The following is a 13,483-nucleotide window of genomic DNA, read 5'->3' as shown; positions in this document are numbered from 1 at the left end:
GTCTATCAGGGACATGTGCAAAGGCCTTGAGGCAAGAGAGAGGAGGGCATAAAGTGGCAGAAGGTGGCAGAAGGTGGCTGCACCAGAGAAACTGTAGGGACCTGGGGGTAGCAAATAGTGAGGTCAGAGACAGAGGTAGGTGCTGGACCATACAAGGCCCCGGGGCTACATGAAGGATGGAGTTTTACGCAAGGGACTCTGGGAAGCCACAAAGCATCTAAGTAGGAGAGTAACAGGAGTAAGTTTGTATTTAAAAATGATCGCTCTCGCAGGGCGTGGTCGCACACACTTGTCATCCCAGCATTCAGGAGGCTGAGATGGGAGGATTGCGGTTCGCGGTCAGCCTCAGCTGACCCTGCAACTTAGTGAGACCCTGTTTCAAAATAAAGAATAAAAAATAGGGCAGGGGGTGTAGCTCAGAGGTCAAATGCCCCTGGGTTCCGTCCCCAAACCTGCAAAAAAAAAAATGATTGCCCTTACCCAGGTGTGGTGGTAACCCCAAACCTGGGGAGGCTGAGACAGGAAGATTACAGGTTTACTGTCAGACTTAGTAACTTAGCAAGGCCATCTGCAACTTACTAAGACCCTGTTTTTTAAAAGAGAGAGAAACAAAAGATAGGGCTAGGGGTATAGCTCAAGGTAGAATGCCCCTGGGTTCAATCTCCTGACATGCACACCATTCTCTCTCTCTCTCCCCTAGCTCCTCTCTCTCTCTCTCTCTCTTCCCTGGCTATTGTTCAAGGAAGGATCAGAGGGGCAGGAGTAGAAGGTGGGGTCCCTCTAAGAGGCTGGTCAGGAGATGGCTTGTCCTGGCAGAAGCAGCCATGAAGGCATAGGGCCTGAAGACATTTGTGGCCTATTTCAGGGTGTCTCTGCCGGGTCCTGTTGCTGCAGGGACTCCAGGGAGGTGAGGGATTATCCATGTGAGTATGTTATCTGGGTCAGGGTTTTCAGTGGATGGGACAGGGAGTGTGAACATGGGGTCTTGCTCAGGATGTGTGAGCCTGAAGGGCAGCGTGGCTAACGCCAAGTGAGAGAGGGACACGTAGGAGAAGAGAATAGAAGATGAGGGCAGCGAGCTCGCAGTGCAGACTCTCGCTGGTCTCTGAGAGTCTGCTGAACTAGCTGGGAAGGCTTAGGAGAAGCCTACAGGGAAATGATCTCTTTTGACTTGCATTTATGTTTTAAAAAGATTAAACAGGCTGCTGTGTGGAGAAGAGATTTAGGGGGCCGAGGCAGAAGCAGAGGGACCAGTGATGAATCTATTGTCAGATGAAACAAGGTGGTGGCTTGGGATGGAGTTAGCACTGTGGATGGTGAGATGTGGCTTGGCTCTGGATGTATTTGGAATAGTGGAGAGAGAGAGAGAGAGAGAGAGAGAGAGAAGAGAAGAGAAGAGAAGAGAAGAGAAGAGAAGAGAGGAGAGGCTTCGAGCCATAGACAGTGAACAAAAAAACACATTTTGTCCTCTCCGGGCTGGGAGCCAATGGGAGGAGCAGGTTAGGTGAGGTGGGCGTGGTCTTGAGTGTGTTGGGTTTGCTGTATCTATTTAACTTCCCAGTGAAGCTGGAGAGCAAACAGTTGGGTTTGGAGGCAGAGAAGTATGTAAGGCCGAGTGTTGGAGTGGCATGCAAATCCATAGCTCACCCATCTAGGGAGAGAGAACAGATACACAAAAGACCTAGGGACCAACCGAGCCCTGGACGAGTCACCGTTTAGTAGTCAGGAAAAAACAGAAACAGGAATGAACCAAAGGGAAGAAGAGGAGCAGGAGTGAGTGGTGTCCCAGAGGCGGGGAGGACAGTTGGAGAGGGACGGCACTGTCATATGCTACCAACTGGTCAGGCAGGATGGGAAATAAAAATAGACGGCCAATGTTGGCCCTCTGGGGTTCACTGGTTACCTTTCCAGGCACAGATTCAGGAGAGGTGGGATCAAGCACCTGAGTAGAGATTTCAAGGAGAATCAGCTAGAGTAAGATGCCAGCCAGCACCTCCGGGGGAGCCTGCAGGCTGGGGACAGGACCCTGTCCAGGCAGTCTCTGGACCAGGGCCAAGTGGTCTGGGCAGCAGGACAGAGCTTTGCCCCAGCAAGAGAGCCAGGGGTGTAAAGAATACACAGTAGGAGGAAAGGAGAAGTCCTGAGCATGGGCCTAGAGAGCTGGGCAGGAGGGAGGCTCCAGCACGGGGCACGCTGGTGCCAGGCTCAGGACAGCAAGACTTGTTCCAGATGTTTCCATTGGCAGGAAGAGGACTTTGCATACAATGCTGGGTTTGGGTAGGGCTGGCCAGGACAGGATGGAATTGGTCTCCAGTGCCCACAGCTGAGCAGGGGCGCCCACAGCTGAGCAGGGCCATGGCTCTCCACTCTGACTATACAACAAAACCAGCCAGGAAGCTTTATTTTTTTTTTTTTTTTATAAATCTAGTGTCCTGGGCCCCACCCTGGGAGAATTTCCATCCAGTTATCTCGAATGGGGCTGAGCCCCGTTTCCAAACCTCTTCCCAGGTGATTGTAATGTGCTGGCAGCGTGAGGAGCGGCTGCTCTGAAGCTCAGCTCATCCCTGAGCTGGGGACTGAGCCAGTGTGGGAGGTGCTTAGAGATAAAGGGGCTCAAGGAGTAGACAGCCCTGGCATGGGGGATAAGCGTTGCGTTAATCACTGAAGGAATTTGTTGGCTTTCCCCAGAAGAGTGATTCTCATAACATTTACTGAAATGAAAATCCAGATTAATTCTGCAGGTTTATAATCCCCCAGAGGCTGGAGAAAAACATCATTTGGCACCAGCCACCAAAGCTATATTCTGCTTTTATATCTTGCAGTTTGAGATAATTTTGCAAATATTTGATACCGAGTTGCACATACTTCTGAGGAATTTTAATGCACTACATCCATAGAATGCAGAGACTCGGTCATGGCCAATTTCTCACGCTGCCACCTGGACCAAGCACTTCCAGGGGTCCTCTTGGGTATCTCAGCTTTCTTGCTCTGGATTTCAGTGGTGCCTGGGCAGTTGTGTTGTCAGCCCAGAGTTTCTTTCTTTAGAGAACTCTTCTGTCCCATTTTGTGCATTTTGGATGTGCTGTCAATCACAAGTTAACCCCACCTCTGTAACAATATGATCCAGGACTAGCCAGGTATAGTCGTACAATCCCCGGCAATAGTGATTGGCTCAAGAGGTAGGCATGGAATTTAAAAATGGCCTATCAGAAGTTTTTTCTTTCTTTTTTGTGGTAGTAAAGATTGACCCCAGGGGCATTCTACTCCTGAGCTAAACCCCCAGCCCTATTTTACTTAGAAATAGGGTCTCACTAAGTCACTGAGGGTCTTACTAAGTTGTTGAGGTTGGCTTCAAACCTACCATCCTCCTGTCTCCACCTACCAAGTATTGGGATTGCAGGCATGTGTCACCATGCCCGGCTCAGTATTGATTTTTAAAGATTACTATGTGGATGTTGGTAGAATGAAATTTTCTTCTGGAAACACAAAGCTAGAGAATGAGTCGGGGTTTATCAACTGTCATTGACCTCACACTCTTGTGGGTAAAGGAACTCATTTTCTCACAAGTGGAGAAGAGGTAGAGAGGGAGGGAGTGGGGCAGCGGGGAGAGCCCTGCACTGATATGCCTGGCTCCAGCCTCCGAGCACCAGGCACCTTCAGTCCTGGAGCTCGCCCTGCATCCTCTGAGGGCTCAGCTTTTTGGAGCTGGTTTCTCTCTCTTGCAACGGGAAGCATATTACCTAGGACCAGTTCCTGGGGACTTCAGGAGTAGGTGGGGACAAGGGGTATGCACTGGAGGCTGAGGCAGGCGTGGTCAAAGAGTTTGTGAGGCAGCTGTCCCTGGGACGTCCAGGTGTCCGTCTTGGGGTCGTAGCAGTCAAAGGAGGCCGAGTCCTCGATGCTGCAGTCTGAGGTCAGCCGCCGCCCGCCCGTCACGTACAGCTTGTTCCCCATCACCGCGGCCCCATGGTGCATCCTCCGGTCCTTCATGTCCGCGCATTTGACAAATTTGTTGGACTGAGGGTCATAAGCAAGAATTCTCCTTGTGTAACCTGAGGACCAGATGACATATGGGTAAGCTCAGCACTGCTTGTCTGGACCAGAGGTCAGCAGGTCTGTGGCAGGCCTGTGTGCTGCTAACGCATGCTGGGCCCCTCAACTCAAGGGTGGGATGTTGAGGTGCCCTGCGATGGCCGGGCATTTGGCAGAGCTCCGGTTGGCACCTTGATCTTTTTTACTTCGGACAGTGAATCCTTAACCTCCAATTAGGATAGCATCTAAGCCATTTGTAGACTGAGAGAGGCCTCTCTATTTCAGTAGTTTTCTGTAGGATATCCATCTAAGAGCTATAGCCATCCAAAGAAGGGGACTTTCTTTGGGAACTCAGGAATGGGTCTGCACAGTAGTCCCACTGGTGGGTTCTTTAAGGATCCCTAGTTTACTGATCGACACACTGAGGCACAGAAAAGCCAACTGTTTCTCAAATAGTATCCAGTCAGTTAGTGGTAAAGCCAGGATTCAGACCCAGGTCTCTCTGACCCCCCCTTCAGCTTTAACCCTGACACATGGTACAATTTCAGAAAAATGATTCATTAGAAGCCAATATCATTCACCATGGCAAGCATTTCATATTGACCATGAGTCTGGGATGGTCTAAGTGCCTTAGGTACCTCGCTACATTGGGTCATCTCAACGACTCTGTGAAATAAGTGTTATTTCTGCCCTGACTTCCAGATGAAGGCAGGGAGAAACTTCCAGATGAGGAAAGGGGCTGTCCATACTCCCTGGCGGGTGCATATGCTTTCAAGAACTCTGTCTTACGGAACAATGTCTGTCTGTCCGTGAACCATTTTCCATGAAAGGTGCCAAGTTTGTGTCCTGCCCAGCAGTCCGGTCTGCTGTTGGGACTCACCTCCCACGATGACAATCCGCTCGCCCAGCACCACGGCGGGGGCGCACACATTCTTGATCATTCTCGTCTCCATTTTGAACCACATGTTTCTGGAAATGTGATAAACCTGGGGAGGAATAGAAGCATGGCGCCGCCTTTTAAAGCAACATATTATTTTAAAGAACTAGTAATTAAGAGGGGAATGTGGCATGGGTTTTTTTTTTTACTTGTTTTCAGTTTTTTTTAAAGGTATATTACTATCAATAAATGAATTATCATTAAATCACAGGAGGGAGAATATTATTATAAGTTGGTCCTTTTATAACCCTAGGAGATTAGCAACTATATTTCTCTAGAACTGACTGAGAAGTCTGCGTTGAAATGCATTGCACTGGTCCATGCTTGTAATCCCAGCATTCAGGAGGCTAAGACAGGGGGATCATGGTTTGTGGACAGCCTCAGCATCTTAGTGAGGCCCTTTGCAATTAAGTGAGACCCTGTATCAAAATAAAGAATAAAAAATAGGGCTGGAATTGTAGCTCAGAGGTAGAATGCCTCTGGGTTCTATCCTCAGTACAGCTAAAACAGAAAACAAACCCCTATATATATATTTTTTCTATTCGTGAGAAAAGGAACAACATGAGTATTTATAAGAACAGTGATCTTTTCCCAATCATTTTTATTTCTGCTTATGTTTGAATTTATAAGTGTTCTGGTATATCCAAGAGGGCTATTATAAAGCCAAGAATAAATATGGGGCTAAATGAAGAAGACATCAGAACAGTTTATTCTTGAAAGGAATTAGTGTCTTGGTATATATATATAAAAAGGAAGCATGAGAAAGGAATGAAAGACCCAAGAAGAGAGGGCAGGCTCCCGTGCCAGGCCCTGAAATAGTGGATCAAATCACGAGGCCCTAGAATGTGTTCTGTTAATGTCCTCAGCTTAGAACTCAGACATCAGCCAGGCGTGGTTGTGTAAACTTTTAATCCCAATACTCGGGAGGTTGAGATGAGAAGATCAAAGGTTTGAAGCTAGCCTCAGCAATTTAGGCTCTCCAACACCTAGTGAGACCCTGTTTCAAACAAAAATCAAAAAAGGGCTGGAGCTGTGCATGGTATCACACTCTTATAATCTCAGTACTTGGAAGGCTGAGACAGGAAGGTCCTGGGTTTACAGATAGCCGTAGCAACTTAATGAAATCATGTCTCAAAATAAAGAAAATAAAATAGGGCTGGGGTATATCTCAGAAGTAGAATACCCCTGGGTTCAATCTCTAGCACCAAAGTGGGGGGGGGGCTGAGGATATAGAGGTAGAATGCCCCTGGGTTCAATAATCTCTAGTACCACAGATAGATAACTAAACAAACAAACAAACAAACAAACAAACAAACACAAATGTAGGTTAGTTCACTAGAGGTAAAATGTCCCACAGGAGATGACGATGAATCCCAAATCAGAAGAGAAGGAACAGAAACATTTCTTTACAGAGGAAAATGGTATGGTATTCTTCACTGTAAATACTTTATTTTTATTATTTGTTAAACATTTGACTTTCACAACCACTCCCTGAGGTAGATACTATTACTGCCCCCCATTTTCCAGATTAGACAATTGAGGCCCCGAGAGGTTACATCCCCTGCTCAAGGTCAGATAGCTAGAGTGAGTGGGAGAGCCCAGGGTCCATGCTCCTGGCCACTCTACTCCAGGCTCTTCCCGGGGCCAGGCAGCTGTGGCCTTTCCTGATGGAGGCTTTTGAGACCAGGACCTCAGGAGGTCTCCATCAGCCCTGCAAGCCCATGAATTTGGAGGGGACCAGCTGCTAGAAGCAGGGCCAGCACCATGGCTGTGAAGCCTCATGGTTTCATCTGAAAATATGTAAGGGACACATTTTTGGAAAGTCATGTCCTTAGAAGAAAAGCAAACACGGTTGCATTTTACTTGGGTGAGTAATTGCCTCCTGGTCTTCTGTTTTTTCTTAGCTTTGGATAGGATTTTAAAAATAAATTCAACATTAGCCAACAATCCTCATAATGCTCCAGAGATACTGCAGCAAGAGGAAGGTCTTTGACCAGGGAGAAGGGATGCTTTGCCATTGTAAAGGGTTTGCCTAATGCCATCTAGAAATAGGAAGGAAGGCGCTCAGGTAGGAAGGGACACATATACCTGCAGTTTGCATAGTATAGTTGTTTTTTTTTAAACTGGTACTAGGAGTTGAACTCAGGGGCATTCTACCTCTAAGCTGTGTGCCCTTTTTATTTTTTTATTGACTTAAAAATATCTTTATTGTTTTGTAAATAGTTTTTAAAAAGAAATATGTAGTACCTGCTGAATTAAAATTTTTCATGATTTGGAAAATAAAACATCATTTTTCTATACATTCTTCTCATATATATATATATATATATATATATATATATATATATTTTTTTTTTTTTTTTTTTTTTCCCAGTCATCTAAAGGTCTTGAGTATCAGGGCAATGGAAAGCTTTTCTGAGGATTCTAAATCTTTGAACCTGCCTCTCTCCACCCATACTTAAAATGGCCAACGGCCACAAGCCCTGAGCTGCTAAGGGTCTTGCTAACCTGCCGAGGCTCGCCTGGAACCTGCGATCCTCCCGTCTCAGCCTCCCAAGTACTGGGATTACAGGTGTGTGGCTCTATGCCTGGCTCATTGTATAATTCTGAACTCTACCCATTGCATATAGTTTTTAAAAAATGCCTTCATGCAGATGAACCCTCTTATGAATAAAACTCCAGCCCTAAGCGTGAAAATCCAACCTGCTCTATCAAGTAACCCTAAGCATTCATTTTAAATGATATTCCAAAGAGTAAAATTTCTATTTCAAAGTTAGTGCTAAGTAGGTAAGAAAATCATTCAGATTAGTGCTTTTACCCATTTCCCTCTTCTCTGTAAAAGGACCACTCACAAGTTCAGTACTTTTTTGGCTTTGCATGGGTCTTGTTTGATTGCACCACACATTTTTGATATGCTGGCTAAAAGCTTTTTTGGGTTTTGCATTTTATTCTTAGGAAGCCAGTGACAAGTTTGCAATGTGAAATCATCAGCATATTTGTTGATTCTATTTTGAAAAACGTCAGTGAAGAGCGAGGGGGCTCCAGCTTTACATGGATGCCCCTAGTCGGAGTCTGTCTTGGGTAGTCAGAGCTGTCAGGGGAGCAAATGTGTCTTTCCCAGGTCAAGTAAGTGAGTGGAATTGGATGCAATAGTTTTGGAAAGACTCAGAATCTGTTATATGGTCAGGGAGAATATGGACTGGAGGGTGAAGGCAAGAAGAACATCTCTCTGCTGGCCCTGATGGAGTCTAAGCCGCTGCCGTCCCTTGCCTGGGCTTCTGGGAGAATCTCTAGAAGGCCTCTCCCCCGCCCATCCCTTCTCTACACAGGATCCAGGGGAGCTTCAACAAGCGCAAATGTGATCTCACCCATCCCGCAGGAATGGGTGAGACCTCATCCTCTCTGATCACAATCCCGATTTCTTGACAAGATGGAGAAAGCTCTGCCAGACCATCCTCATCTCCAGAAACACCCATCTTTTGAGAATGCTCCAGAATTTTGGTGGTTGGGGGCTCTGGGGCAGCAATGTGGGCAGAGGAGGTTGCTGGGGAGCTCGGGAAGGGGCTGGTGGAGATGGCATGGAGACTAGTATTTATTGTCCTTCTGAGCTCCCTTCCTAATCTGCATGGCAAGGACACTGGGCATTGTTGTGCTTCCAGTTCCTCAGGGCAAAGGGCTTTGTGCTTTGCACAGGTGGCCAGGACCACCCCCTCCCTCAGCAGACAACTCCTCTGCTCCCACTGGCAGAGCACCTCCCCAGCCCGTCAGACCCTCCGTCACGCTCCAGCTCAGCACCCACCCTGCCCTCCTCCCTCCTCTTCCCTTCTTTGTCGTCACCTGCTCTCCTCCTCTGCATCTCTGCACAAGTCAGTTTGAGCCACCTCACAGGGTTCCCTCCAAAGTTTGCTGGACCCTGATGCTTCTCCAGTTCCCTCTAGATAGACTGAGGGCACCCCAATGCTCTTAGAACACCCCTCTATTAGGATACCCCTATACCCTTAGAGCACCCATCTATTAAGATACCCCCTCTACTCTTAGAGCACCTCTCAATAAGGAAACCCCCTATGTTCTTGGAGCACCCCTCTATTAGGTTACCCAGTGCTCTTAGAGCACCCCTCTACTAGGTAACCCCTTCTGCTCTAGAGCACTCCTCTATTCAACTTCTGTACTGCCATTGTCTTGCAAGTTCCTTGAGGTTTAGGTGTGACTTTCTGTTCTCCTTTGTGTCCCTATGCCTTCATAGTGGCCCAGGCTCAGTACAAGGTTTATAAATGAGCAAACTGCTTCTCATGGGGTCTTCTAGGATGTCTGTAAAGATAAGCTTGCTATTCAAGGTTTTCATATCAGTAGATGAAGACAGAGGTTGCCAGAGGCTTGCATGAAGTTGGAAAACAATATTCTGAAATGTGTCCTTTATGAATCATACTTCTCAGAAGAGCTTGTTAGTGAAATTAATACCTCCTACCATTTAGGGCAGGTGTTCCTCAGACTGGATGCAACTGAGAAACTCTTTGGAGACTTTTGTAAAACTCAAATGCCAGTATCCCACACAAAGAGATTTGAGCCAGTGGGTCTGAGGCCAGGCTTCAGGGGAGTTGGTAGTGGAGATGAGGGTCACGACTGGGGAATCTTCCTTTAAGTCTCGACTGATAGGGGCTAGGAGCATCTGCCAAAAACCTATAGGACTTCACTCTCTGACATACAGTATGTTCTAATTTGAACTTCTAGATATATTGTTTTTGCTCAAATGAAGGTATACTCTTTATAGATAGGGATTATGTGTGCTAGACTTACACAAAAAGAATTCAAAAATTGCAAAAATTCTTGCTAAAAAATCATTTTACTTCCATCCTTTCTTCCCTCCTCTGACCTATTTTCTCCCTTCTCTTCTTTCTTTTCTTGCAAAAAACAAAGATGTGCCTGTGTCTATGCATGCCTGCACGTACGCATGGACATTTTTGTATATGTATGTGTGAGTATATGCACATGCCTGTGTACACGTTTGTGGTATATGTACGCATCTGCCTGCATATGTGTGCTATGCACATGTGAATGTATGTGTATGCCAGTATTTGTGCGCGTATGTACATGACTTGTGTGCACACTCATGCTTGCACATGTGTGTGCATGTGTGCATATATCTGCTGTTTACCTGGATAAGGCGCACAGGGTTCTGCATGATGTCTTCTCCTCCAAAAAGGTAGAGCCTTTGGTCCTTCACAGCGACGGCAGGGTGGAGAACCGCCACCGGCAGGCTGGCCACACTCTCCCAGATGTTGTCGATGCTGTTGTACCTCTCCATGGAGCCCAGGGGCTCCTGCCCTTCTCCAATCCCCCCGATGGAGAAGATGAAGTTCCTGTGGGCTGTGCTTCGGTGGGAATAGCGGGCCGCCAGCATGGGCTCCCCCAGCCTCCACTGGTTGAGTTTCAGGGAGAAGACGTAGACATCACGACTGATCAGACCTTTCCCCGCGCTGACTGCCATGCCCCCCAGCACGTAGACGTTGCGGTGCAAGGTGACGGCTGTGGCCTTGTACAGGCGCACTGGGAGTTTGGCCAGGCTCTGCCATTGGCCAGTCTGGGGGCTGTAGAGCAGGACATCCCTGGTGGTCTGCTGGTTGTCCTTCCTCCCCCCCAGGAGGATGAGGAAGTCTTGGTAAGCGCTCCTGGGAGGGACATGCCACAGGGCCTTGCAGTCTGGGGCACCGGAGCCATACAAAGAAAGCATCTGCCTCCGGGCTGTCTCCAGCATGGTCTGGCATGCGGGCGAGGACTGCAGGAGGGCGTCGTTGGCCACAAAGTGGTAGAAGAAGGCCGGGTGGATGTACTGCAGCCGCACCTGCTGGAACAGTTCCTGCATGTGTGGTCTCCGCGCCTGCAGGTCATGCTTGACCCAAGCCATGAGTGCCTCGAACACCTTCTCCTCCTCCCCACAGAGCCTGTCGTCTCCCAGGTAGTCTCTCAGCTCCAGGGCGCGGAGCTCCTTCAGGTCTGCCGATGCGGCCACCTCTGGGAATCGCGTCAGGGCCACCTCCCTGGCCTTCTTCTGGAGACTTTCGCAGCTTAAGGTCTCTGAGAGTCTGAGCATGCCCAGACAGTTGCTGGGGGCCAGCTGGCTCTGCAGGAAGGAGGAGCAGGCCTCGAACAGCCGGGGATATTGCAGCAGGGAGGCTGCCTCCATCAATGGGAGGACGTTTCCAGCCGTGATGCGTACCTCCCCGGTGTACACATACGCCACCATCAAGTCCAGGGTCGGGGGGTCAATGCCTTTCAGCTGCACTTTGCCCTCCCTGCTCTCCCGGAAGTTGCTGCAGAACATGGCTTTGAAGTAGGGGCTGCTGGAGGCCAGCACGTTGCGGTGGCAGGGGACCTCCCGGGCGCCCGCGCAGAGGCTCACGTCAGTCAGGACCCCGTCTTGTCTGAAACCATCGAGCTGCCTCAGTAAGTCAGAGGAGAAGCTGTGGTCTCGGAAGAGCAGTCCATTTGAAGACTCCTCATCCATCCTACAAAGGAAGGAAGAGGCTGTAAGAGGTGAGGGTCACATCACCCTAGCAGTACATTCTGGATGATTCAGTGAGGGGAACTGAGGCCCGCCCACCTGTGTTCATTCACCAAGATATTTGTGGGTGTCATTAAGAATATCAGGCAGTAGCCAGGTGTGGTGGTGCATGCTTGACGGGAGGCTGGGACTGGAGGATCGCGGTTCGCAGACAGCCTCAGCTGCTTAGTGAGGCCCTCTGCAACTTAGTGAGACCCTGTTTCAAAATAAAGAATAAAAAATAGGGAAGGGGGTATAGCTTGGAGGTCAAATGTCTCTGGGTTCCATCCCCAAACCCGCAACAAAACAAAACAAAACAAACAAACAAACAAACAAAAAAACCAAAAAAAAAAAAACAAGAAAAAAAGGGAAAAAAAGAATTTCAGTAGCCAGGTGTGGTGGTGCATGCTTGTCATCGCAGCATTTGGGAGGCTGAGACAGGAGGATCACGGTTCGCAGACAGCCTCAGATACTTAGTGAGGCCCTCTGCAACTCAGTGAGACTCTGTTTCAAAATAAAAATTAAAAAAATAGGACTAGGGGTGGAGCTTGGGGATAGAATGCCCCTGGGTTCCATCCCCAGTACCTCAAAAAATAAATAAATAAAATAAAGAATATCAGGCAGTGAAGAGCCAGGCTAGGAATGGCACATGCCATTAATCTCAGTAACGAAGAGGCTGAGACAGGAGGATCTGGGGTTTGAAGCCAGCCTCAGCAACTTAGTGAGACACTCAGCAACCTAGCAAGACCTCATTCCAAAATAAAATAAAAAGGGCTGAGGGTGTAGCTTGGATGTAGAGTGCCCCTGGGTTCCAATTTCCAGGACCACCATCAAAATACATAAAAAATAATATCACGTAATGAAGACTGAAAAGGGAGGCTACTCCCACCCAAACCTCAAAGCTGACACATCTCCTTTGGGTTATGATGATTCTCAAAAGCAATAGGCAACTGCCATCTACAGAGATCCCAAGGGCCAGGGTGGGTGGAAGGTGGAAACCCTGAAGTTCTTGAAAGCTGCTCCATTTCCGGGGACTGGAATGTTAGCCTGAAGCTCAGTACCGGTCCATGCATTTAACTCACAGAAGTATGAGCCTTTTTCCAGCGTCGTCTTATGTCTGCTATTTAGTAAACTCATCTAAACATCTCTTTGAGAGTGTTAGTCATTTTCCGAGGATGGCATGCTGGGGGTGTGGTCTTCTGGTAAGTAGACAGAAATGAGGGATAGAAACAGACTTTGTAAGCTCTCTCGCTATGTCCATGTCTACATCCATATCTATTTATCATCTTTATCTGTATCTATCTACACCCATACACCTATCATCCATCTATCTATCCATCTATCTTCTACCTAATTTCTCTCTATATATTTGGAAATATGACTGAACAGCATCTTTTGGATTTTATTTTAAAGCTGGAATCAGTAGAAGCAGAGCCCAAACAATGCCCTGGTTTTTGGGTGACAGCTGACGGCCCACCTGCAGAAGAATTAATCAGTAGGGATATTTACCTTGTTTTGCAGCAGTGACACCCACGGATCCCTGGTCTGTCTTGTCCCCCCAGCAAGTTTCCACCTCCAGCTCCGAGTGAAACCATAAACTCCAGGCCTCTCCTTCAGTTGCCAAATGATTTGTTGTGGGAGAGGGAGTTCTGGGTTTGTTTATGCTGAAGGCACTTTCGCAGTTTTCTAGAGCCTTGTGCGAGGGCCGCTGGGCAGGGAGACAGTGTATACATTCCAGGGCTAAGAATAGCTGCATATGTACTTTCCACTGTTAGGACATGTGACTTTCCAGTTGCCTTTTGCAGCCACCCGAGGGCCCGCGGGGCTGGCGCATGCCCACATGCCTTGCTTCCTTGGCAGGTGTTTACATCGGCATAAATAGCTCAGGAGGCACGGCTTCTCTGAGCAAGGCTTCGCTGCCCATTTGGAACCGTCCCGAGTCCCTTGTCCCAAGAGTGCCTGGGAATTCTAGATGT

At 48.0% G+C, this 13,483-nt stretch overlaps 1 protein-coding gene across 1 annotated transcript; it reads right to left on the bottom strand.

Annotated features, from left to right (window-relative positions):
• Positions 1-3,762: 3,762 nt before the first annotated feature.
• Positions 3,763-13,102, bottom strand: KLHL38 (kelch like family member 38; the record flags this gene model as incomplete). The annotated part of the gene is made up of 4 exons (XM_080694721.1): positions 3,763-4,052; positions 4,913-5,018; positions 10,122-11,472; positions 13,017-13,102. The coding sequence occupies 4 exons, from the start codon at positions 13,100-13,102 to the stop codon at positions 3,763-3,765; spliced, it is 1,833 nt and encodes a 610-aa protein (XP_080550847.1).
• Between the last annotated feature and the right edge of the window lie 381 nt (positions 13,103-13,483).

Source organism: Muscardinus avellanarius (genome assembly GCF_963383645.1).
Source record: "Muscardinus avellanarius genome assembly, chromosome: 4".
In the NCBI taxonomy this organism is placed as follows: Eukaryota; Metazoa; Chordata; class Mammalia; order Rodentia; family Gliridae; genus Muscardinus; species Muscardinus avellanarius.
The sequence above is the reverse complement of the archived record's forward strand: the minus strand, read 5'-3'. Positions and strand labels throughout refer to the sequence as shown.